The sequence below is a fragment of the Bos indicus x Bos taurus genome, chromosome X (genome assembly GCF_003369695.1).
Source record: "Bos indicus x Bos taurus breed Angus x Brahman F1 hybrid chromosome X, Bos_hybrid_MaternalHap_v2.0, whole genome shotgun sequence".
In the NCBI taxonomy this organism is placed as follows: domain Eukaryota; kingdom Metazoa; phylum Chordata; class Mammalia; order Artiodactyla; family Bovidae; genus Bos; species Bos indicus x Bos taurus.
The window spans coordinates 126,091,027-126,114,977 of NC_040105.1; the positions used below are offsets into that span (position 1 = coordinate 126,091,027).

At 45.2% G+C, this 23,951-nt stretch overlaps 2 protein-coding genes across 15 annotated transcripts in view; one reads left to right on the top strand and one right to left on the bottom strand.

Moving 5' to 3' along the window:
• MAP7D3 (MAP7 domain containing 3) overlaps positions 1-15,274 on the top strand; it is a 35,660-nt gene extending 20,386 nt beyond the window's left edge. Inside the window, exons 8-19 of one of the 4 annotated variants that reach the window (XM_027534918.1) lie at positions 83-198; positions 313-1,305; positions 1,850-1,980; positions 2,244-2,452; positions 4,613-4,742; positions 6,498-6,633; positions 7,543-7,647; positions 8,664-8,717; positions 10,216-10,318; positions 11,360-11,549; positions 12,679-12,950; positions 13,655-15,274. In XM_027534918.1, coding sequence (XP_027390719.1) covers positions 83-198; positions 313-1,305; positions 1,850-1,980; positions 2,244-2,452; positions 4,613-4,742; positions 6,498-6,633; positions 7,543-7,647; positions 8,664-8,717; positions 10,216-10,318; positions 11,360-11,549; positions 12,679-12,950; positions 13,655-13,662 — 2,447 coding nt within the window. In that variant the 3' untranslated portion in view covers positions 13,663-15,274. Of the gene's footprint in view, positions 1-82; positions 1,306-1,849; positions 1,981-2,243; positions 2,453-4,612; positions 4,743-6,497; positions 6,634-7,542; positions 7,648-8,661; positions 8,718-10,215; positions 10,319-11,359; positions 11,550-12,678; positions 12,951-13,654 lie in introns of those variants that run through there. The other 3 variants (XM_027534919.1, XM_027534917.1, XM_027534920.1) reach the window with 3 other exon arrangements.
• A 3,768-nt stretch (positions 15,275-19,042) lies between these two features.
• The window catches only part of FHL1 (four and a half LIM domains 1), a 65,087-nt gene continuing 60,178 nt past the window's right edge, over positions 19,043-23,951 (bottom strand). For 6 of the 11 annotated variants that reach the window (XM_027534922.1, XM_027534923.1, XM_027534924.1 and 3 more), the window contains 6 exons: positions 23,395-23,576; positions 23,066-23,240; positions 22,306-22,475; positions 21,697-21,883; positions 20,929-21,128; positions 19,043-20,574 (listed from right to left, as the gene is read on the bottom strand). In XM_027534922.1, coding sequence (XP_027390723.1) covers positions 20,491-20,574; positions 20,929-21,128; positions 21,697-21,883; positions 22,306-22,475; positions 23,066-23,240; positions 23,395-23,550 — 972 coding nt within the window. In that variant the 5' untranslated portion in view covers positions 23,551-23,576 and the 3' untranslated portion in view covers positions 19,043-20,490. The remainder of the gene's footprint in view (positions 20,575-20,928; positions 21,129-21,696; positions 21,884-22,305; positions 22,476-23,065; positions 23,241-23,394; positions 23,577-23,951) is intronic. The other 5 variants (XM_027534929.1, XM_027534930.1, XM_027534928.1 and 2 more) reach the window with 1 other exon arrangement.

Consider the following 23,951-nt stretch of genomic DNA (forward strand, 5'->3'; position numbering starts at 1 on the left):
TTTATACTGCTAATGGTACATTTCCGTCTTGTCAAATTTCTACCTGTGTGGAATTTCACTCTTTGTTCTCACTTATCCACAGGCATCCACAGTGTAATCCAGTATGTAAACATCCCCCTGCTTAGGCATAGCAGTGATGAATTGAAGAGTACCATAGTGCCTCGCCAGTCAACAGCGGTGATGCCTTTCCAGGAGAAGATAGAAATACCTTCCAAGACTAGTGTGGGAGTGGCCCCCAAGGCAAGTGTGGAAGTGCCCCCTGAGGTGAGCGTTGAAGCACTCACCAAGGCAAGCTTGGATGAATCCCCCCAGGTGAACGTGGAAGCACCCCCTGAAGTGAGTGTGGAAGCGTTCCCAGAGGAGACCATGAAAAAACACCCCAAGGTGAGTGTGGAAACATTCCTGGAGGCAAGCATGAAAGAACACCCTGGAGTGAATGTGGAAGCACTCGCAGAGGAGAGCATGAAAGAACACCCTGGAGTGAATGTGGAAGCACTCGCAGAGGAGAGCATGAAAGAACACCCTAAGGTGAGAGTGGATGCACTCCTAGAGGTGAGCATGAAAGAACACCCTGCAGTGAGTGTGGAAGCACTCCTGGAGGAGAGCATGAAAGAACACCCTGCAGTGAGTGTGGAAGCACTTGCAGAGGAGAGCATGAAAGAACACCCTAAGGTGAGAGTGGATGCACTCCTAAAGGTGAGCATGAAAGAACACCCTGAGGTGAGCGTGGAAGCACTCGTGGAGGCGAGCATGAAAGAACACCCTGCAGTGAATGTGGAAGCACTCGCGGAGGCGAGCATGAAAGAACACCCTAAGGTGAGCGTGGATTCACTCCCAGAGGTAAGCACAGAAGAACACCCCAAGGTGAGTGTGGAAGCACTACCAGAAGTGAACATGGAAGGACCCTGTGCAAATGTGGAAACATCACCTGAGACCAGTGAGGACCTATCCCTTGAAGCGCATGTGGGTCCATCCCCGGAGGTGAGCATGGACTCATCCCCAGATGTGAGTGTGAACCCATCTCCTGAAGTGAGCATGGACTCGTCCCAGGAGGTGAGCACGGAAGCATCATCTGAGGCTAGTGTGGACATATCTCCCGAGGCGAGCATGGTAACACTCCCCGAGGAGAGTGTGGAAACATCCCCTGAGGAGAGTGTAGAAGCGTTCTCAGCGGCAAGCATGGATGCACTCCCAGAGGGGAGTGTGGAGGTGCTCCCCAAGGAGCCCACGAAAGGGCCTTCTGAGGCAAGTGTGGAGGCACCCCTGGAGACCTCCCCTGAGGTGACCGTGGAAATATCTTCCAAGGTAAAGTGAAAGATTCTCCACAGGTTCGACAAGTGCCTTTCATTGACAGATTTTCTATTAAAATCTATATTTTTTGTTGTATAGATGATGATGGGTCAGATTTCACAACATGCAGCATTCTATGATAAAATATATTCACTTTAATGATTTAAAATTATCTGATACTCATTGTCTCAGAGTTTCCCCCCAAAGTTGGAATAATAGATCATTTTTAATAGAAGGGATAAAATATAGTGGTTTATATGAATTATGTTTCTAAACTCTGAAGGAGTGTTTTTGAGAACTATCGCAGAGGTCAGTTAGGCTTTACAAATAAAATTAAGTTTTGAAGTAAAAGAATTATTTTAAATTATTTCTATGACCTGTTTGAATTGTATAATATAAAATGTTAGTCTGGAAGAATGAATGTCTGTACCTAAGTCTCATGCATGAAAGGAGAATTGGGATTTTAGGAGCATTTTATTCAGAATTTTTTTCTTTTGAAAGGGCAGCCACAAAAGGTAATACTAGTAATTTTTTTATATGATCATATTGATTGGTTCAGAAATCAGAAATGGACGAACAGCCCTCAAACCCTATTACCAAGAAGCGCATACCACCATCGCAGATACCGTGTTATAGATGGTCATCATCTCCTACAAGAAGGTGGCGTCCACCATCTCCCATCAGTGCTAGGTAAGTAGCTTATTTGCAGCTGTTCCTGATACATGTTTTACCAGGATAAACCTCGCATCAGTGTTTCATAAATAATGTAGTATGCATGGTAATGAAAATATAAAGGGAAAAGCCTTTAAAAATTAATTTACCTTTTATCTATTATAAAATATCGTATCATGATGTCAAGACATTATAGTGTGTGAAATGGTACAGTAAAAATCAGTACATATATATTATAAAGTCATACCAGACTTCCTCCATTAACTGTTTCTTTTTCCCAGTAGGCAAATTCAAAAGAATTGCCCCCCGTCACCTTCACCCGGCACGTCAAAACAATCGACACAGTTTTGTTTTTCCTATAAAGTAATTCCTACGCAGCGTACTGTATTTGCACAAAATGCATTAGGTACTATGGGAATGAAAAGCAAAGCCGTTTCTAACACCATTAACAACTCTGAGGCTCCAAGCCAAAAGGATATGATCTGTGAAGGTGAGTTCCTTCACTAACAAGTTCATTTCAGCCACCAGAAAATCTCAAGGTAGTCTGGGAACTGTCACTTTATTCCCCAGTTCAGAGAACTATAGGAAGCAAACTTTATTTAAAATAAAGAGCATTGCACCAGTCACACTGGCACAATGCTTGTTTTTTCTTGCTGCAACTTCTTATTTAGCCCCATTTTTGGAACTGATGTTTAGTGTGTACAGATGGGTTGGATGAATGCCATGGTCTAGATGGTCCCTGCAGTTCCTTCCAGCTCTGATAGTGGATGGCCCTTAGGTATTTTCCATCCTTGGAGACAGCACATCCAGCCGTTTGTAGCTGAGCAGGTTTCCATCAGGAGCTGTAGGGTAGTTTTTATGCATAGACCGTAACATGTGTCAGGTCTGTATGTGGGTTCTAAAAAATATACTGGTTTTTTGACTATCACGTGCATTCTTTTTTTTTAATTGAAGTGTAGTTGATTTCAAATTTTGTGTTACTTTATGGTAAACAGCAAAGTGATTCAGATACACATGTATAGATACTCCTTTTCATATTCTTTTCCATTATAGGTTATTATAAGATACTAAATACAATTCCCTGTGCTTATGCTCAGTCCAAATGAGGTATAAATCTTTTATTTTTCTTTTTTGGCCATGCTGCACAGCTTGGGGGGATCTTAGTTCCCCAACCAGGGAGTGAACCCAGCAGTGAAAGCAGTCAAGTAGGACCTTATTGTTTATTTTGTATGTAGTAGGGAGACGGCACTGGCACCCCACTCCAGTACTCTTGCCTGGAAAATCCCATGGACGGAGGAACCTGGTGGGCTGCAGTCCATGCAGTCACAAAGAGTCGGACACAACTGAGCGACTTCACTTTCACTTTTCACTTTCATGCATCGGAGAAGGAAATGGCAACCCACTCCAGTGTTCTTGCCTGGAGAATCCCAGGGATGGCGGAGCCTGGTGGGCTACCGTCAGTGGAGTCGCACAGAGTCAGACATGACTGAAGTGACTTAGCAGCAGCAGCAGCAGTGTGTATCTGCTAATCCCAAACTCCTAATTTATCCCTTCCCCCCTGCCTTCCCCTTTGGTAACCATAAGTTTGTTTTCTATGTCTGGGAGTCTGTTTCTGGTTTTTGTTTTTTTTTTTAATTGAAATATAATTGATTTATAAGAATTTTCCACAGTTTGTTGTGATCCAGAGAGTCAAAGGCTTTAGCATGGTCAATGAAGCAGAAGTATAGGTGTTTTTCTGGAATTCGCTTGCTTTTTCTATAATCCTCCTGCATTACTTAATTTTAAATACACTTAATATTTTGCTTTTTGAAGGAATTCCACAGTGAATTCTTTGTAACATAAACAGTCTTTTTATTATGATTTATTTATTCCTGATTTCTTAAAATCCTCATTTTCATATGTAGTTTATTTAAAACAAATTTGTCACATGAACTAAAATACTATGCCTCCATGTGGTCACCTTATTTTACTGATAGTCTTGCTTTCTTTGTTTATCCACAGTTAGCCACTTTATGATCAACCAAATATATTAACATACTGTTATCAACACTTAGTGAAATAATATTTATTTAATAAAAATGATGCACAATTTTCAGAATGTATGCTGGATATATTTTTGTTTAATTGACTTAAGATTTGTACACTTCAGGGAATTCCCTGGTAGTCCAGTGGTTAAAGACTAGGCGCTTTCACTGCGTGGTTCATTCCCTGGTTGGGGAACTAAGGTCCCCTAAGCTGTGCACCATGGCCAAAAAAGAAAAAAAAATTTATGCCTCATTTGGACTGAGCATAAGCTTATCTTCCTCCGTATTCAGTACATCTTAATTTTTTTCCATAGAGGTAATTTAGTCAGGTATCTCAAAACAGCTAAACCAAAGCAGGAACACATTATTTCTTTTGGGGACAAGTAGTTGTTAAAAGTTAACAGAATGGTACTTCTGTTGGTGGCTTGGGGTGGCCATGAGGGCATAGGAATTGGGCTTTTGAACAAAAGCTATTAAATAAATCATTTATAGTTTATTTATACATTTTATATCATGGACATACTGTTGTTTTTTTTTAACATTGCACATTGTCTTGCACCTCTTTATTGGACATAGAGGCAGTAGGTTCGCTAAACCTAACTGATTTGCATGTTAATTTAAACTAGAGTCTGGTAATAAAGGCACACCAGGACCTAAGAATGCTGAGGAGGCAACAAAAATTTTGGCAGAAAAACGACGCCTTGCTCGTGAGCAAAAAGAAAAAGAAGAAAGACTACAAAAAGAGATGGAACAAAGGTTGGCACAGAATCATCCTTTCTATACAGTAAATCTTGGTTGGGACCCAAATTCTGAAAGTCATGCTTTAAGTTAGATGTATATAAATTCTCAGAGTAACTGACTTTTTCTTCAATGTGAATCAGTGTGGGGAACATTTCAAGCAGACAGGACGCTAGCATAGATGAGTACATGTTCCTCTTTAGTCTGCCTGTGTCATGTGCTTTTTTTTTTTTTTTTGTCATGTGCTCTTGAGGTGTGCTGTAAAGATGCATAAAGAGATCTGCACTCACGTCAAGGGCCTAGCCCTCAGCAGTAGCACCTGAGTGATCATCCAGGACTGTCGCTGTTGGCATTCACTGGTGTCAGCCCCTTTCTTTATTTCAAAAGTCCTTTATAACTTTAGAATTTGTAAACCTGTTTATGAATAAGTTGCATACATCGTGACCCTTTCCTCCTAAATACTTCCCTGTATACTTCCTAAGAAGAAAAGCATTCTCTGATGTAACCAGAGTATTAATAACTAAAATCAGGAAATTTATTATTTTATTTTCTAATCCAGGGTCAACATACAATTCAGTTTGCTATTTGTCCCGGTGACAGTCTTCTTTTTAAAGGTTTTTAAAATGACAATTCTTTCTTAAAAGTTAACATGTGTGTAATAGGAAACTAAAAAACACAAGAAGCAAAAAACAAAGTCATCCATAATCACAAGCGGTTTACCTTTTGATGTGTCCTTCTACCAGTGACATACTTTATATGATCTTTTCAGTTCAGAATTCAGTCCTTAAACAGTTAATAAAAAATAATATATACACACACATAGAGACAGTAACTGGTAAAGCAACTTTGCTTGAAACTTTTTTGTAAGTTTGAAATGAAAAAGTTATCCCCCCAAATTTGTAAACTTGGAAAAGATACTTCCTTATGTTTTACTGGGTTTCCAATGACCTGCGGGCTGCAAATGTCACATACAGGTGTGGGCTGCTGCTGCTGCTGCTGCTAAGTCGCGTCAGTCATGTCCGACTCTGCGACCCCATAGACGGCAGCCCACCAGGCTTCCCCGTCCCTGGGATTCTCCAAGCAAGAACACTGGAGTGGGTTGCCATTTCCTTCTCCAATACAGGTGTGGGCTACTTCAGTCTAAAGGTTTCTTGATCTTTGAACTCGAGGCCCATTTGATTTGGGTCCCTGTAATGTAAACCTCTGTCCACAACCTGCAAAGAATAATGACTGATGTTGTTTTTAACTATTATTTTTAAATCACAGTCATCCTTTCCATGTACCTTATATGGGTTTGGGAGAAAGGAAGAGACATTTTGAATAGCAAAAAACCCTATAACTTGAAGAATATTATTTATTAGTTCATGTAAACAGAGCTAGTTTCACATTAAAAACCCTGAATACCAGTCATTTTGATTGGACTTTCCTCCTCTGAGCACCACCAGACCCGTCTGTAAATTCCCTCTCTCACACCCCCATGTGAGATCAGGTGTGAGCATATGTCTAGTGCAGTTAAGAAGGAGTGATTATATGTGTGTGTGTGTGTGTGTGCGCGTTTGTGTTTTAAGATGCAAAGTAGCCCACTACTTGATAAAAATCTTTGTCTTCTCAAAGGCTAGTTCCCCCTATTTAAATAGGTGAAATTATGCACATCCTGTGGAATAACAAAATGTAGGGAATCTGGTGTAAATATAAATTGTATTACTATACACAAGCAGCTTCACTATAAAACTGCACATAAAAAGAATTATTATTTCATTTCATTTTCATCAGGAAAATGAAAGATGTAGCAAAGAAAGTGGATGATGGTCAAGAAGACGAGTTTTCAAAATTTGGAGATGGACAACAACCAAAGGAGATGAAGAAGAGAGAGAGTCAGGAGCAAGAAGACCAAAAAGTAGAACTCCAGGTTTGCTGGCTCTCCCTGAGAACCAGATTGTAAAATTCAATAGAAACCCAAAGCAAAAGTCTGTTTATCCAAGAAAGAAAATGGCCAGATGCTGCATGCTCTGGTTGCATTTTTACATTATGGTCTAGCTTTTACCCAGTGTTGCTGTCAGTCCTCCGTTACCATTAGCAGAATCCTAGGATTTTTCCAAGTGAAACAAAAGCAGAAAGCAGCAAATTACAGACCATCAGTCCTGTAGTTTAAATACATAAATATTACAGGTTGGCTTCAAGAAATCCAGATTGCTCGCAGAGATTAAATATCCTGTGTGATATTTCCCAATCGTGCATTCTGTGGTGACATACCTGCACCCCCTAACAGATCAGATGAAAATTGTGAATCCTCAGCAATTCACCAATTAGAATGTCTCACTAGTGTAAGTTAAATCACCTGGTAAACCCCAAAACTGAGCTCAGACAATATTCAGCTTAAATTATTATTATAGCCTAATTTATATAACAGTTTTAGTGTGTCACTTATCAAAATCAGTTATATGTTTCATAAATGACTATGCATTTGCATTCCTTGAGAAAGTATCTTTAAGAATACTCTTGGTGCTTTTGAAGTGTAAGACTTGGCTCCTGGTACCTGTGTCAGTGGAAGACTACACAGTCACATATTTCAAAATGATAGTGGTCTGACAACCTTGAGGTCCTGAAGGGGATTAACATGCCTTCTAAATCTCTAGCCATAATAGTTAGCCTAGTTCTGTACACTTTTGCTAACACTTTGAAAACTGATGATCCATGAATGTTATATATATGACTCTCAATCCAAAGGTTACATTTTATTTTGGATAACATCTTACTGTTGCATTGTTGTCATTCAGATAGATTGAGAGTCAATGATATTTTTATACAAATTTCCTAGAAAAGTGATGCCAAAATAAAAGCTCAGGAGGAGGCTGACAAACGCAAGAAGGAGCATGAGAGGATTATGTTACAGAATCTGCAGGAGAGATTAGAAAGAAAAAAGGTATGCCTCTTCTCTGTTGGGGGGATTTGATTCTTTGTTTAAAACAATGTTGGGCACATGGTTCCAAACTATGTTTTTAAAAATGACAAGTGATATGCTAGCTGGGGTTGTTTTTCCTCTGTACTCTCTCATCTTAGGATCTGACCCCTTCTCCCTAGAATGGGCTCCTCTTAATAACCGTAGTTCTTCCTTGTGGACCACTGATGACCATCACAGGGATGTCTCTCTACAGCAAAGCTCCTTTGAACAGAATCCCTTGGGTCATGGTAGGGGTTGGTAGAAGTTTGAGGTTTTTGTTTGTTTGTTTGTTTTTTGAGTTTTTTCTAAACTGTGCTGGAAATTGGAGCAACTGAGCTTGAAGAAGCAGAAGGTGTAGGCTTCTCAGAGAGGCCAAGGTGCAGGCTCTTTGTAAGGTTGGACTTTAATTTGTGCAACCCATGTGTCTCCTCTGGGAGCAAGGAAGACCTCAGACCAGGCTGAGGGACTTCCCGGCCTCTCCAAAGGGAGATCAGTAACCTTGAGGAGGCCAGAGAGCTAGAGCTCTCCTTACCTTCAGGGAAGAAGGGAACTCTTAGCCTTCCTGCATGTACTCCCAGTAACAAAACCCATGACAGCATTGCATCTTTGAGGTGCATTCTTTTCATTAACATCAGCTTCACTCATGGTCTGTTTAGACAAAAATCATGTTCACAAGTTCTGATTGGTTTGCAATAATATGTGCTTAATCTAGTAATAAATTTTCACGTTGGCAAAAATCAGGAGTGAGAAGTCATATGGATTTCTGTGTTAGGGTAACAAGTACACCTGTCACCATTCAGAGTGTTTTCTAGATGACCGACTGTGAAACTGGGCTTGGAGGAAAGTGCCCACCCAGCTGCTGGCTCAACATCTTGCATTGACTTTGGCACAGACAGCAGTATTGTCTGCTTCTGGAACACAAAAATAATCAACTTCTTCAGGACCAGTGTTTTGTTTTTAATGTTTTCATGTTTGAATTTTATTTTTTTTAAAAATAGAGAATTGAGGAAATTATGAAGCGGACGAGAAAGCCAGATTCGAATGCCTCAAAGGTAGTCTGTGTGTTCCTACTAGCAGTGTATAAGAATTCCTGTTGTTTTACATTCTTGCCAACTTTTTAATTTTTGCCAGTCTGTGGTGCTAATGAAATAACATTTCACATTTCCTTGATAATTAAAAAGGTTGAGCATGTTTTTTCCCATCTTTAGTTAGCTTTCATGTTTTTTCTTGTATGGAATGCTTTGTTTAGTCTTTTGCCCAAAACTTTCTGGCTGACTTATCTTTTTCTTACTTATTGGTAGTTCTTTAAATGTTCTAGATACTTCTCCTTTCTTGCTTGTATGTGTTGCAAATACCTTCTCTCAGTTTGTGGCTTATCTTTTCTTATTGCTGTTTGCTGCTACATAGATGTTCTTGATTTTTCACATCATGGAATTTATCAGTATTCTTGGATGACTAATGGAGTTGAGTCCCTTATTGGCCATTTGGGGATTCACTTTGGTGAAGTGTCTTTTCAAGTCCTTTGCCCCAGTTTCTATTCAGTCACTCGCATTCTTCCTACTGATCTGTGGGAGAATTTACAAGTTCTGCTTCTGAGCCCCTTGGATATTTGTACTGCAGGTATCAGCCCCCAGGCTGTAGTTTGCCTCACACTCTCATAATGTCCTTTGATGAACTGAAGCTTATTTTAATGAACTCAAATTTAGCAGTGTTTTTTCTTTTATGGTTAGTGCTTTCAGGGTCTCTCATAAGTATTTGTTTATCCCTCCCCCAACGTCTTGTCTTTTGATGGTTTGCATTCTTCTCAGATCTTTTGGGGGGCTTCCCTGGTGGCTCACTGGTAAAGAATCTGCCTGCCAATGCAGGATATAGGTTCAACCCCTGGGTGAGGAAGATCTCCCAGAGGAAATGGCAACCGACTCCAGTATTCTTGCCTGGAGAATCCCAAGGACAGAGGAGCCTGGCAGGCTACAGTCCTGGGCTTGTGAAAGAGTCAGACACAACTTAGCAACTAAACAACAGATCTTTTATCCCCAGATTCTGTGTTCTTTACCATCTGAGCTACAAAACTGATATTTTGCCTATTTAAAATTGCCTAGTTGTGGTCATTCACATCATTATGAAAATTTAGAATAGAAATGTCATTTCTGAAAAGTGATGGCAATCACCCTCTCAGAGAGCAGGTAGCACATTGGCTTGAGAAGTCCTGCCTCAAGCAGCAGCCAAGAACATTTTAGCCGTGGCACCACCTGAGCTTAGGGCTCCAAGGAGGCAGAGCCTTTACACCATCCCAGAGCTGTTGTCCCTTGGCTCCCATTCAGGGAAGTCTGCCATTTTTGGCTGTCTTTCCATAGCTGAAAGACAAAACTTGGGTCACCTGTCCTGTCCTCTGTAGATTCTTGGGGCTAAAGAGGTTAGATTTCTTTTTTACCTTTTAATTGAAATGACAAAAGTTAGCAATCAATCCAGGCGTGAAATCTACGTTCTCTGAAATAACTGTCAGGATGATTGAATGTTAGATGCAATCATGACTTTCTTCTCTCATTGTAGGCTACAGAAACACTGAGCAGTGATGCATATGAGGAGGATGAGGCAGATGATGAGGACGAGTCAGAAAGTGACAGTGATTCCTTTGATGACGTGCATCCATCAGGTTTGCTTGCCTTTTGAGTTCTGTTCATCACCATTTAGGAGCTAGACTGTGTAGGTTCATCCAAACTTCCTCTGCTTGTGAGCTGTTTGACTTTGAGCAAGTTACTTAACCTCTCTGTGTTCAGTTTTCCTGTCTGAAAAAGGGGAAGCTTATATTGTTCTCCTGGGATGGGCATGAGATTGCAGTGAGATCCCAAAGTACTAAGAATGGTGCTTGACACACAGTAAACTCTTAATAAATATTAGCTGCTACGACAACTGTTCTTTTGTTTTGTGCTGAGAGACTGCAGATGGCAGCTCTTTCTCAGCTCAGTGTGAGGCTTACTAGCATCTCACAGTTCAGGACCCTGTGTGGCATTCATGACTGACCACAGGTAGAATGCCACTCCCTGCCTCACAGGGAGAAAATGAGGATCCTGGCGTTCTGTGAGTGCCCCTAAGTTACATCATTGAGTCTCATTCCCTAGTGAGTGTGAACCACAGTAATGGCATTTGAGAAAACACAGTTTGTCCACCCTTTATGTCTTAGTGGGTATCAGGCACATGGGAACCCTGCTAGCTACTGGGGCCTCAAGGAACCTTAGCCATTAGGGAGCCAGACATGAGCCAGATGGTGGTGCTGCCACATGCTGGTTGCACTAAAAGAATTTAGGCCAGAATGTCACTAGAACAGAGCAGCAGGAGCAGCAGAGGGGTAGGCTGGGCCTTAGGCCATTGAGAAAGGTTCAGATCAGAGGTGAGACTAAAATGAGAGGGTCGTCGGAAAGAGGGAGAAGAAGCACGGAGCCGTCCTGCCCTCTAGCCACCATTACTTGCTGGCAGAGGGGAGAGGGCATGTTCCTTCAAGGTGGCCCTTGGTGCTTTCAGGGCACAGTGGGCTTTTGGCCTGACCCTGCCTCCCCAGAGTCCTGCCTCCAGACAACTCCTGTCTTCCAGGTAGACGTCGCTTGCCCAGACTGGCAGGCTCACAGCCTTCACTTTGCTTGTCTTTCTTGTTGAAACTCCAATTTTAATCTTGCTGCTTTTCTTTTTTTCCCTCTAGCTACTATAAATGGCGTGGATTCATCCCCAAAACCAAAAACACATGTTAAAAATGTGAAGAACACTAGCAAGTTTTTAGATGTGACTTCTAGCCACATCCATAAAGAGACAAAAGCATTTTTAAATACTGACATGAAAACCTTCAGACAAAAAGGAGTGAAAGACCCATTGAATCAGACAAAGAGTACCAGGTGAGTCACTCAGAGTTCATCAGAGTACACCTGGGAGGGGTTATGAGTGGCATCCTCAGAAGGATGCACAAGGTTACTGACTGAACTCTTAGTTTGTCCCAAACACTATGTCAAGTGCTCTACTTACAGGAACAAACTCAGTAAGGATAAGCATCCCCATTCTTACAGACTCGAAGACTGAGGCATGGGCTTCCCTGGTGGCTCAGTGGTGAAGAATCCGCCTGCCAGTGCAGGAGACATGGGTTTGATCCTTGATCCGGCAGATCCCACCTACCATGGAACAGCTAAGCCCAGGCACCACAATTATTGAACCTGTGCTCTAGAGCCTGGAGGCCACAGCTAATGAGCCCCACTTGCCACAACTACGAGGGTGTGGCCCTTGCTCACCGCAACTAGAGAAAAGCCTGTGTAGCAACAGAGATCCAGCACATCTAAAAAATAAAAGTATTTTTTAATGAAAGAAAACTGAGAAATGGAGAGATTATGAGCCTTATTCAACCCAGCATCCCACAGTTCAAGGGCAGAACGTAAATTCAACCCAGAAATACCTGATTGCATTCTGAGTTTTTATTCACACTGGTTAATGTTGTCTCATACAATCAGGGAAGGGGACGTTGAGTGACTGCAGTATAACAGACATTTTATCTGTCTAAATTCCCATTGCAACTCTGGGCATGATATTAAAGTCCTCATTGTACATTTGGGAAACTGAGGGGCAGAGATAAGGTCAGAAGAACAGGACCAAATTCTTAGAAAGGAAGGCTCATTGGGTGATTGCCTGAAAAAGAATGTTACTTGCCACTGAGGAAGGATATCTGGGAGCCATTTTATAGTGTAACCTTGAAAGTGACATCACAGTTTCTGCCATAAATACCACCATTTCAGAAGTGGAAACTGATTTTTTTTTTAAATCCCAGAGACCAAATAACTCAGATAATTCATGATCTAGCTAAATTTGACTTGAAGGTTAAACTCTTCTAAACTTCTTCAGTTATTTCTATCATCAATTTTGTGGACCACAGTTATCCTCGAATTTGAGTTTTAGTGTATTAAGAAAATAATAAAGCTTCTGTCAGGCAAAGCCTTGGTTTGGGGACAATCAGGATTATAACCAAATATCTCGTTCCAGATCCTCCACCAAAAGACCAACCAACCGAGCAGCAAAAACTGGAAAGGCGGAAACCAGCAGCACCATGCGGCCTTCCAGGAGTTCACATTCAGAGGTTCAGAAGTGGGTGTGTGACCGAATCATCAACTTCTCAAGAGAGACAGAACCACCTGTGTCCAGTTTCCCTCCTGAGAGCCCAAAACTCCAGCTGAGAGGCTCCGTGACATCCTGCCTGAGTCACCAGCCACCTATAGACAACAAAAACAGAAGCAAATCTGTGCCAGCTCCATCAGGTAAGGCCCTCTCCTGTTTCCACTTCGTTTGAAAGGTAGTTGACCTTCAACCCTCCTCTGTTTCCAGCTGTGCCAGGGCTTGGCACCGTGTAACTTTGGAGGTGAGGGAGAAGACAGTGGTGGGTCTAAAACTAGGTTGAAGAGCCCCTCATTAAGTTAGTTTTGAGAACATTCATGACATGACCAATTGTTAATACACAGAGTAGGTTCATTTCAGACAGTGGACTCCTCTGCACTCCTGATCCACTGGCTGCTCTGCAGCACACAGATCATTTAAGGCGGTGGTGGTGGTGGTATAGTCGCTAAGTCATGTTCAACTCTTGCAACCCCATGGACTGTACCCCGCCAGGCTCCTCTGTATGTACATGGAATTCTCCAGGCAAGGATACTGCAGTGCATTGCCATTGCCTTCTCCAATTTAGGACAGAGGGTTGGTGAATTTTTTGGAATTAGTCCCTCAGCTTGTGTTTCCAAAACCAAAAGGCCTTGGTTTTTCTTTCCTTGAGAAGCTCTGTTTGAAATTGAGAGGCAGCTTCAACCCATTTGGAGGTTGGGGAGCATTTATAAGAGCACCAGTATGGCAGCAACTTGGGGTGGGGGGCCTGCTGCTGAGGGTCCCAGGCCAGCCTCAGTGTGGGGCAAGAATCCACTTGGTATGGAACCAGCATCTTCACTAATAAACGTTTCTTTTTCCCTCTGGTCAGATATGTAAACCTCGTCCAGCCTAGAAGAGAATCCATTCTTCACTCTGGATTTTGACCTCCGGGCCCACCTTTCAAAATTTCTCTGCTTCCTACATGAACCCAGCAAAGAAAATGACTCAAAAAAAATCATCTTAACATATCTCAGAAGATGCTCATATCATCTTGAGTCTTGCCCATAAGCAAGGGTTCTGAGTAAAGAGTCATTTTATTTTGCTGTAAAAATCTCCATTGTCTGTCATTCTTGTATTTTCATGCCAACACATTTGTGTATCAAATGTGTCTTTATAAAATGTTCACTCTTAAGCATATATAAAATGCTAAGAGAATCTTACACCAAAAGAAAAGTTTTTTGTCAGTACCTATTTGAAATCTTAAAATCATGTTTACTGCATTTAACAGTTACATTTGTTTTTGTTGTTTTGTCGCTGAGTCGTATCTGACTCTTCCAACCCTATGGACTGCAGCCCACCAGGCTCCTCTGTCCATGGGATTTCCCAGGCAAGAATACTGGAGTGGGTTACCATTCCCTTCTCCAGGGGATCTTCCTGACCCAGGGATCGAACCCATGTCTCCTGCATTGGCAGGCAGATTCTTTACCGCTGAGCCACTAGGGCAGCCCCAACAATTGCTTTAATTTAGCAATAAAAACTCACATTCAGTCTGGTAGAGAACATAATGGGTCTTAAGGGTCTCAAGATTCCTCACACAAGTTTCGGTGGATTGTTCTTAATATACAAAGACAGAAAGTTGCAAGATAGAGTGAATCACATTTTATCGTTAATGTATGTTTGTTTTTAACTTTGCCATAGTCTGCCGGTCCTGAGCACAGACACTGGTACCTTCAAATGCTGGCGGTCCTAGAAGGTGTAATTTTTTTTTTTTCATCTTTCCTGCTTTTGTCAGCATTTCATTTTGGAAGTACATATTGAGGTTTATAAGAACATGTTATTTCTATTGTGTACATAAGGCAGTATTTGGCTGTTGTCTGATGGGGTATGTTCAATTCCTCGACATGTTTACCGTGTATAATCTTTTTCTGCTTATGTTCTCCAGGCCTGCCATTCAGTATACACTCAGGCTTGAGATGTGGAACCAAAATTTGTTTGCCGGCTGCAAGTGTGTAAAGGAGCAGTGTTTTTCTTTGGTCCCCGCTGTAGACAAGCACATACACAGTGGACATGCACACACGTATACGTACACACAGGTGTACACAGAATGTATGTTTCCTGAAATCCACTGAATCATGCTTAAACGATTGACTAAAACTTGAATTCAGATTGGTTGTCCTGATGCTAATGAGTTTTCTGGTGGATCACAAATAGCTGGAAGCAGGCCCATCTTCCTTTGTAGCCACCAGTCTTGAATTAGTAAAAGGAAGTAGTTATTCTTTCTGATTCCCTAGTTCTTTGCTATTCAGAGTACTGTTACCTTTGTTATAGATCAGAGCTTGGTGCCTTAGATTTTAAAACTTTATATACACAATCTCTTTTATATAAAAGGCAGAGGCAATCATTGTAACAAAATGTGTTTCTGATATTTTTCTGCACAAATTTCACACGTTGAAACACTGTTAAACCTTCATATGTGTGCTCTATGCAATAAACTTTGCAGGTAAAGCGAGTTTTCTTCATGTTTAATAGCACAAAATGTACTGAAGGCGGTATAAAGGTGACACCAGCTTGTAACCGAGCCGTGAACACAGGCAGGCGGTGTGTTCGATGAACAGTAATCACATCGTCTGGTGCCCCTCTGCAGCCACTTGGTGGTTCGGCCCTGTGCTACCGCGTGCGACATTAAGATAGGAATTTCGAACTCTGCTTTGCTCCCTGCACCTGTTTCAGTGCTTGTTACTCCTGCCTGTGATGGCTCTGACTTATATTTGAGGCCAGTAATTAAAGTATCTTTCTTTTTACTGTGGAAAAATGTACGAGTGGCATTTAGTACATTTAAAATGTGAAACTGTCACTGCTATCTAGTTCCAGAATGTTTTCATTACCCTAAAAAGAAACCCGGGACCCTTAAGCAGTCACTCCCCATTCCCCCCTGTGCATTCCTTTTCAAGCTCACATCTGGTGCTGGCCACACGAAAACACAGTTGCTTTTGACAGTCTGCGCATGTGCTCTGGGAGTCACTGTGCTCCGTTGCCCGCACGTGACATCACTTCAGGACATCACTGTTACTGTGTGTGGCCAAACCGCCATTTGGATCTGCCCGTAAATGTTTAGCTTCTACTCTGGAAACATGTTCCACTCCACTGGGTTTTGTGTTGGATAAAGGTGCAGTCCTTTTTTATCCCCGATCTGTGGCATCTGGTGCTTTGAGAATAGTGGCAGCCGTTCCCCACTTGGCATTCCATGCCGGGCCATGCACTAGGATTGCTGAACCAGGGCATTCCTTGGTATGCACGCAACCTAAAACACCAATATAGCACCCTCCTGACAGCTCTGAGGTGTTGACACTGACCCAGCCTCCACACTTGGCATAGGCTGGTGTCCTCTGGGGATACACCGGTCACCTCACGTTTCCCTTGCTCTCTGGAAAACCTTTTTTTTTTTTTTTTTCTGGAGAACCTCTTGGTGTCCACTCCCCTGAGCAATAGGCCCCTGGCCTCTCCCAGTGTCACCCCTCTCCCCTCCCTCGTGTGCAGTGAAGCCTTGCAACAGTTTCAATCCCCAACAACCACAAAAATGCAGTAAGGACACTGGAAAGGATGCTGGACAAGTCTGAAGACCTGAATCCCAGCTGAGGTGGCTACAGGCCCACCAGGTGACTGCACACGACATGGACCTCTGAGCCCTCTGCTGTGGTGAGTTGGAGGCTGGGCTCCAATCACTGAAGGCCTTCAGTTCTCAGGAGTCACTGACTCCCTGTGGCAGGAGCTAGAGGGTTGAGAAATGGGCATGGAACTGTAGCAGCAGCTGGTGCCAAGAAGCACAAGCCTGAAGGCAGACTGTCCAGCATGTCTCATCAGGGAATACCCAATAGGCCCACCTCCACCCCCACTGTTCCACAGGCCTGGTTGGTTGCAGACCACTTTGACCTCCGTCTCCCTTCCCACCAGTCTACTTTTGACTGTTCCTGGATAGGCTTGTCTCATAATTTCTCAGACTGTTGTAATAACCGTAGTTACATGTTCTATATGCCAGGTACTTTAGAGGCATCATTTTAAACCCTCACAACAACCCTGTGAAGTGGGTATTCATTTTTACCTAGGACACAGATTCGTGGAGGTGGGTATTTATTCAATGTTAAACAACTAGAAAGAGGAAGATCTGGTGCTCAAATTCAAGTCTGATTCTAAAAGTCTTTGGGCTTTTGTGGTGGGTAATATACTATCTTTGGTGCTAGAGATAAAAATAATTGCTAATGTTTGTTGAATGGTTTTCTTGGATGTTGCTTTTCTTGCGTGCCAGTCGGTTGCCATGCTTAATAAATAAGCATTTGTATAATCATGTAATGTGCATGTGACTCTGCAAGGTAGGAATTCTGTCTTGTTTTACAGGCGAGGAAGCCAGCTCAGAGAAGTTAGGTGACCTGCCCAAGGTCTCATACTTAGGAAGTGGCAGTGCAGCCAGGATTGGAATCCAGGCAGTATGGCTGCAGAATTTACCTTGTTACCGAAAAGTAGATTATATTCTTGATACTCTGATCCCCTTCATTATGAGGGAGAAGAGGGTTCTCTGCTGAAAATTCTGTAGCTAGAATTTCCCCTCCTTCCTCCTGAGTCTTAGGTTGTCATTGTTAAAATTGACTACTGAGCACTGAGCGTGGTGCTTCCCTCGTTGTGATGTAGTGGACAGTGTTCTCCCCTATGACAAGGCAGTGTCATAAGCCTTACAGCCTGGGCTAGAGGTGTGCCCAGGGGTGTGTGTGACCTTCAGTTTTCTCACGTGGAAAATTGGGGCATTAGTGCCAGTGTTGGCTGTGAAGACTTGATATAATTGTTTAAGGTGCTTTTCAGGTGTTACGCAATATCTGGGGGGCCCAATGTTGGCAGGCCTGTTGCTGGGGGACAAAGGAAGAGCCCGGGAATGGCAGGAAGGGTGGAGGGGGCTACAGGTGATCTCAGGCAGGGTTGTGCAGTCTAGTCATACAGCTTTTTCTCCGCAGAGCTCTTTAGCCTTGGCATAGGCCAGGGTTTTGCATGCCGAGTGGGATGGGAAGCAAAGGGTGACGGGACTGAGGACAACAAGATGGGGTCAGTGATAGGGTGTAGCATCTCGGGGAGGTGATGATGGAGAAGGGCTGAGAGGTAATTGAGCCATCAGTCGACTGGAGAGCTAAGAACTAGTTCAGTGAGATGAAGAGAGAACAGGAAGGGAGGGAATGCCGTCAGAGATGCAGGTCCCAGTGCAGTGAAGGCCTAGGATTTCCGTGCCAAAGCAGCAGAGGTGGGGGCACTTGTGTCAGGGTTTCCCCCTGGGGCCCCCCACCCTTGCCACTGCCCATCACCCAGCTCCTTTAGGAAGCAGAGGGCCACCATCTCAACTCCTCACCTCACCCCTACTTCTTGGGGCCCCAGGAGATGACCCAATAGACTCTTATAAACAGAGTTTAAATGATTTTAACTGCTAATTTCTCTAGGGAAACACACAAGAGGCTGTTCTCCATTCATAGAAATAACTTGCTACAAACAGATCTTGATTCATAACGTGGCAAATGCTAGCTTCAAACATGTTCTGTCCTTTCACTACCCCGGGTGTGAGAGTTCCTCCAAAGACCTCCGCCTTTAGCTGAAATGTCTTTCCACCTGAGGAGCCTGCAGCAGACACCTGTGTCACTGGGCCTCCGGCACCATCCTGAAACAACTACGTGGTGTGGGCAGGTTGGATGCCCCAAGAACCTGAGCCTCAGCGGTGTGGCCATGAGCCATGATCTAGAAGCTACCTCTACCTCTGTCCACACCATCTCCACCTCCCCCACCCGAGGCAGAGGGGCCCCAATGAGCAGCCTCCCAAATGACTGGTGTCCTTGAGCAAGATCACCTCCTTCTGAAGGCCTGGCAGTGGAGGAGTGGCCGCTGAGGCACAGCAGGGCTCCACATGGCACAGGGAAGGGCAGTCAGAACATAGACGGGATGACTTCTCGACACACTTCAGCTGCAGTTCCCTTTCTGGCCGACCCCTGGCCAACGGAAAGCAATGTGCTCTTTTTAAGGTGATCAACATCTGGGAAATGTTATTTGTGGTCAGAGTGGGGTTTTTCATTGTTACTGTTTTTTACTGGATCCAAGTGCTGTTATGGGTTTCTTTTATCTTGTTTATAATTCATGTAATTGAACTGAACTGAGTATGTCCTTGAAGGAAGGAAAAGTCATTCAGGTTTCTGGATCTGCAGTATCACCTTAGAACAATTCGACCAAGCAGAATTAGAAGTCAGGAGGCAAGTTATTTATATGCTGCTTTATTTCTGTAAGGATACACGGAACCGTTAGATGATCACTGCTAATGACAAAATGTAGAAATGAGGCATCGGCTTCTCTAACCACTCCTATGAGAATGTTAATATGCATCATCATTACATGTGTACTCTTGATATCGTCTCATTATACTATGTAATATAACATTGTAGCTAGAATACAGTAATAGGGGATCCTGTGACTCAGGTGAGCATTGCGTGGAACTCTGGTTCTGCCTGTGGGCACAGTGGCCTCCATGCTCCCCTAGAGCCAGCTAAGCTCTGGAGGAACAGTCCTCAGAATCACAAGAGAAGGGAACTGGCAGGCCTGGTTAACACACCGACACAGAGCAGACAAGTACTATGTTACAAGGGATTCCACTTGTCACTGCTGGGAAATGTCATATCCGTTGTCAATGACAGTTCTGGCGCCTGTTCACCTACCCCTCTTGAGTTTTATGGTTACTTCTGTAGGATGAATTCAAAACTGTAGGAACGTATAAGGGGGCTAAAATACTCTCATGCAAGTCTCCAAACCCATAAACTATGCTGCTATTAATTAAAACAAAGGAATTATTAATTAAAAAAAAGATAAAAGGACAGCTGGGTTAGTTTTGTTAAGCTTCCAAAAGTATTCGCTGTGATGACGTTCTTCTGTAACAGGCTCGTTTTCTCAGATCTGCCTACACTTTCCAAATCACCTGCACGTTCCATGCTTGAAAGTAGGAACGCTCAGAAAACACGCCACACAGGGAAACCAAACGTTAGTACAGGGAAAAAGGTCAGTTGAGAATTACAGCTAAATTCAAATGTTAATTTTTTGGAAATTCGGATTAGTTATTTGAAAGCACAAAAAACAGAAGGAAGGTTTTGATGAGGAAGTTATTTAAACCATGCATTTCAGTAAGTTCTTTCTGCTCACAGAACAGGGTGAGCAGCTGAGTTGGAGCAGCCGCTCCAACTCTTGTGTCGTGTGATGACAATGTGGGTCCCAGCTGAGCCACAAGAGGTGTATCAGTGGGGCTTTATCGCTTAGGCTTTTTGCTTGCATCACTAAGCAGCTACGTGGTCAGCGCTTTTCTGCTCTATGATAAACATGCAGAAGAATCAATCTACCTAAGTATTTGTTTCCTAATTGCAGCTATGGAGAAATAAACTTTGCTGCAGGCTTGCTTTTTGCTAAATCCTAATATGATCACTGTGTGCCCTTAACTCAAGTAATAACTGTAAAATGGGAGAAAAGACAGAAGGAGCGACTCTGAAGAGGTGAAAGGCCGCTCTTGCCCTATGGGTGGTGCCGGGCAGAGGGCAAGGACACAAGGAACAAGACTCAAATTCCATTTTACAGGACAGGAGCCCCTGTCACTTTACAGCTTTTTGGCACAGTCGGGGCAATACACTTGCTCCTGATGGAAAACAAAGCGCTTGTTGGCCAGATTCACGGAGCATTTTTTGCAGTGGAAGCAGTAGTCGTGCCAGGATTGTCCTTCATAGGCCACCACACTGGAGCCTTTACCAAACCCTGTGGAAGAAACAGAAGCAGACAAGAGCGACAGCTGAGTGGACACAGGTGGCAGCCAGGCTGCCGCCTTGCCCATTCATGGAGCCGACAAGCACGCAGGCTGCATCCGCCTGGCGCCCGGCCCCCCGCTCCACCGCGCACTGTCCCCCACGCCGCCGGGACCTGAGAAGATGCCAGAGCTCCGCCGAGGGCCCCCTGCTCTCCAGAACCCACATCCCCAGCCACCGCCATCGCCCTGTGACTGACGCGCACCGACCTCCCAGCACAACCAGTTTCTTTGATTTAGGTCAGGGCCATGGCATCAAAGTGGCCACCAGGAGGCAAACTTGGGCTGTTTGTGGGGTGTGCACTTACCGGGCCTCGAGGAGCTGCTAAGCTTCGATTTTTTCTATAAAGAACCACCACCCACGAGGGACAAGTCCTCTCTCCACCCGGATGCCTGCCCCGGAGGTTGGCGCTGGGAAACAGGGTGAGAGGCAAGCGTTTCCCGTGGCACACTGGGGGCTTCCTAGCTTTAGAGACTGGGTGGCTCACTCTTGACACAGTCCTTTTCCCTGAGGATGGCAAAAGTCTTCTCAAATGTACATTTCAAGGCTCCCCGGGAGATGGGAAAATTGGAGGCGGGGGGGAGAGGGCCCAGGGCACGTGGACCGCGGCCGCGAGATGAGGAATGAAGTGATTAGCTCGGCTCCTGATCGCAAAAGAACTGCCCACCAGCACCTCTGAGCTAGCCTTCCGCTACGGGGTGTTCTCATCCCAGCTTCTCGCTCTCTGGCCTCCCCCCTCCCCGCCTCCCCCACCCAAGCCCACCGTGCTCCTCTCCCCCGCCTCCCCCCAGCACCCCCCGCTCCGCGCAGTGCCTGCCCGTGGCCGTGGGTCTCAGGCTCGTGATCTCCGGCAGCAGCGTAAGTCAGCAGTAGTCGTAAGTGTTCTGTGTTGCAAAGGCTAACCTGGCCTGGGGGAGAATCCAAACTACTTGGGGGCCTTTGGGACCACAATGGCAGGGGGAGAAGGGCATTCTTTAGGGCCTTTGTGGATGAAACCGACGACGTAGGAAAATGAGAGATGGTTACCATGCGCAAAACCTAGCCTGGCAGACTTAGCAAGGACTCTTTAGCCTACCAGTGATTGGGTTCTTGCATCCAGCACACTTCTTGGCCACAAAGTTCTTGTAGCAATCCACGCAGTAATACTGGTCCTCCACAGCGGTGAAACGCTGCCCAGCCAGCTTCTTAGAGCAGGTAACACACACAAAGCACTCGGCATGCCAGGGCTGATCCTGGTAAGTGATTCCTCCAGATGTGATGGCCTAGACCAGGGAGTGTAGCACCGGATTCAGATTCAACAACCATTTTGTTGAATGCCTACTACGTGCCAGGCACTGTGCTGGGCGCTCTGGTCTATAGTATCTCATTAAATCACCACAACGGCCATGGGAGGCAGGTGCTATTATTATCCGCCAGTTACAGATGAAGACACTGAGGCTCAGAGAAGATGAGCCCCTGTGCAAGGTTACTACATAGCAACTGGGTGCAGGAGGCTGGCCTCCAGAGCCAGCGTGCCCTTGGACAGCCTGCCTTGGCCTGGGCGCTGCTTTCTACTACCAGTCTCCTCATCTGTAAAACGAGAATGACAATTCCTACATCACAGGGCTGTCGTGAGGATGGAATGGGAGAGTGTGTGCCAGTGCTCTGCAAACTGTCAAACACTTAGAACTCCCTGGACACGCACCTTGTTGCATTTCACGCAGTGCTTGGCAAACTTGGCCTCATGGCAAGTCACGCAGTAGAAGTCCTCCCCTTTAGGGAAGAAGCTTCCTGTCCCGATGACTTGCTTGCAGTTGCTGCAGGTGAAGCAGTCTTTGTGCCAGACAGTGCCCTTGTATTCCACGTTCTGATCTCCTGCGGGGGTGGGGGGAAGCGAAGGGGTAGCCCCACTGGCAGTGCCCTGCAGGGGGCTGCATCCACTCGGGGTGCGGCCTGGGCCCTCCAGAGTAGATGGAATGCAGGCCCTGCAGTGCTTGGCCCCATGCGGGGAGTTCTCCACCATGTCCTGCATGTGGTCATGCCCACCCAGACTCTCAGGAAGGGAACCCCGGCCGTAGTGATTTAGGGTCAGATGCCTGAATCCCCACTCCCCCACCCCCATGGCCTTTGTGGATACAGAGATGCAATGTGACCCGTAATTACACCTTAAGGAAGAAGCATGCTTCGATCACTTACTATCCCAAATGAGAAAGCGCTACATACTTTTCACTTCCTTCTCTTGCCACAGACAGTTCTCTCCAGTGTTCTTTTAGCTGCCAGGTGTGTGCGTGTGTGCAAGCATATATGTGTACACATATATTCAGGTATATATATGCGTGCATATATACGCTGAACTCCAGCATCAGCTCCCCGCGGCTCCAGCCCCATCCCCGCAAGCAACCCCTTGCCACGTCTGCCCTCAGGGCCTCCTCCCTGGCTGCCCCGGGGCTGAGTGTGGCTGGTACCTGCTACAATGGGCTTGAGGCAGCCCTTGCACTTGGGGTTGTCCTCCCGAGTGGTGCACTTGTTGCACAGGATCTTGTTGTCCTTGGCCACGAAGGTCTCACTGGCCAAGGGCTGGAGGCACTTAGAGCAGCGGAAGCAGGTGTCGTGCCAGTAGCGGTTCTTGTAGTGCACCTCCTGGGAACCGAGCAGTAGCCGGGCATGGTAAGCAAGACCTCCCACAAGACCACACAGTCCCCCCGCCCCCCTGCCCAGAGCCCAAGCAGAAGGGCCAGGGCCCCATCCACACCCCCCCCGGCCCCGCCCGCCCGCCCCCCACAGCCGCCACTACCTTGGAGTCGGCGCCGATGGGCTTGCGGCACTGCACACACGTGTTGGCGCAGAACTTGTCGAAGCACTTGAGGCAGCAGTGGTGGCCGTCCTTCTGCACGTACTTCTTCCCCTGCAGGTTGTCTCTGCAGTAGTGGCAGTCGAACTTCTCAGCCATGGTGCCTACTTTATAGCTGGAAGGACCTGTAGGGGGTGAACAAGAGGGACAAAGAGCCAAGGGTTAGGCTGGAGAGTGTGCCTGAGGGGCTCCAGGGAGGCCACCCTGGGACCCAGGCAACAGGCACCTCACCAAGACACCCGTGACAAAAGCATCCTGCCATGAGTCCCTGGCACCCTGAAGGGGGGGTACGGTTGGTGAGCGAGGGCAGGGCTGGGATGGGCAGGCTGGAGAGGGGAGGCCGGTCTACACCAAAGGACATGCTGCTCTGGGTCGAGTCTGCAGGTGGCAGCTCGTGGGCTCCCCCTTCACAGGAAGGAGGTGCCCAGATCCTCACCAGAGACCCAGCCAGGAGCCCCGTCACCCTCCCCAACTTTCTCAGCACAGAGAGTATTATCTGG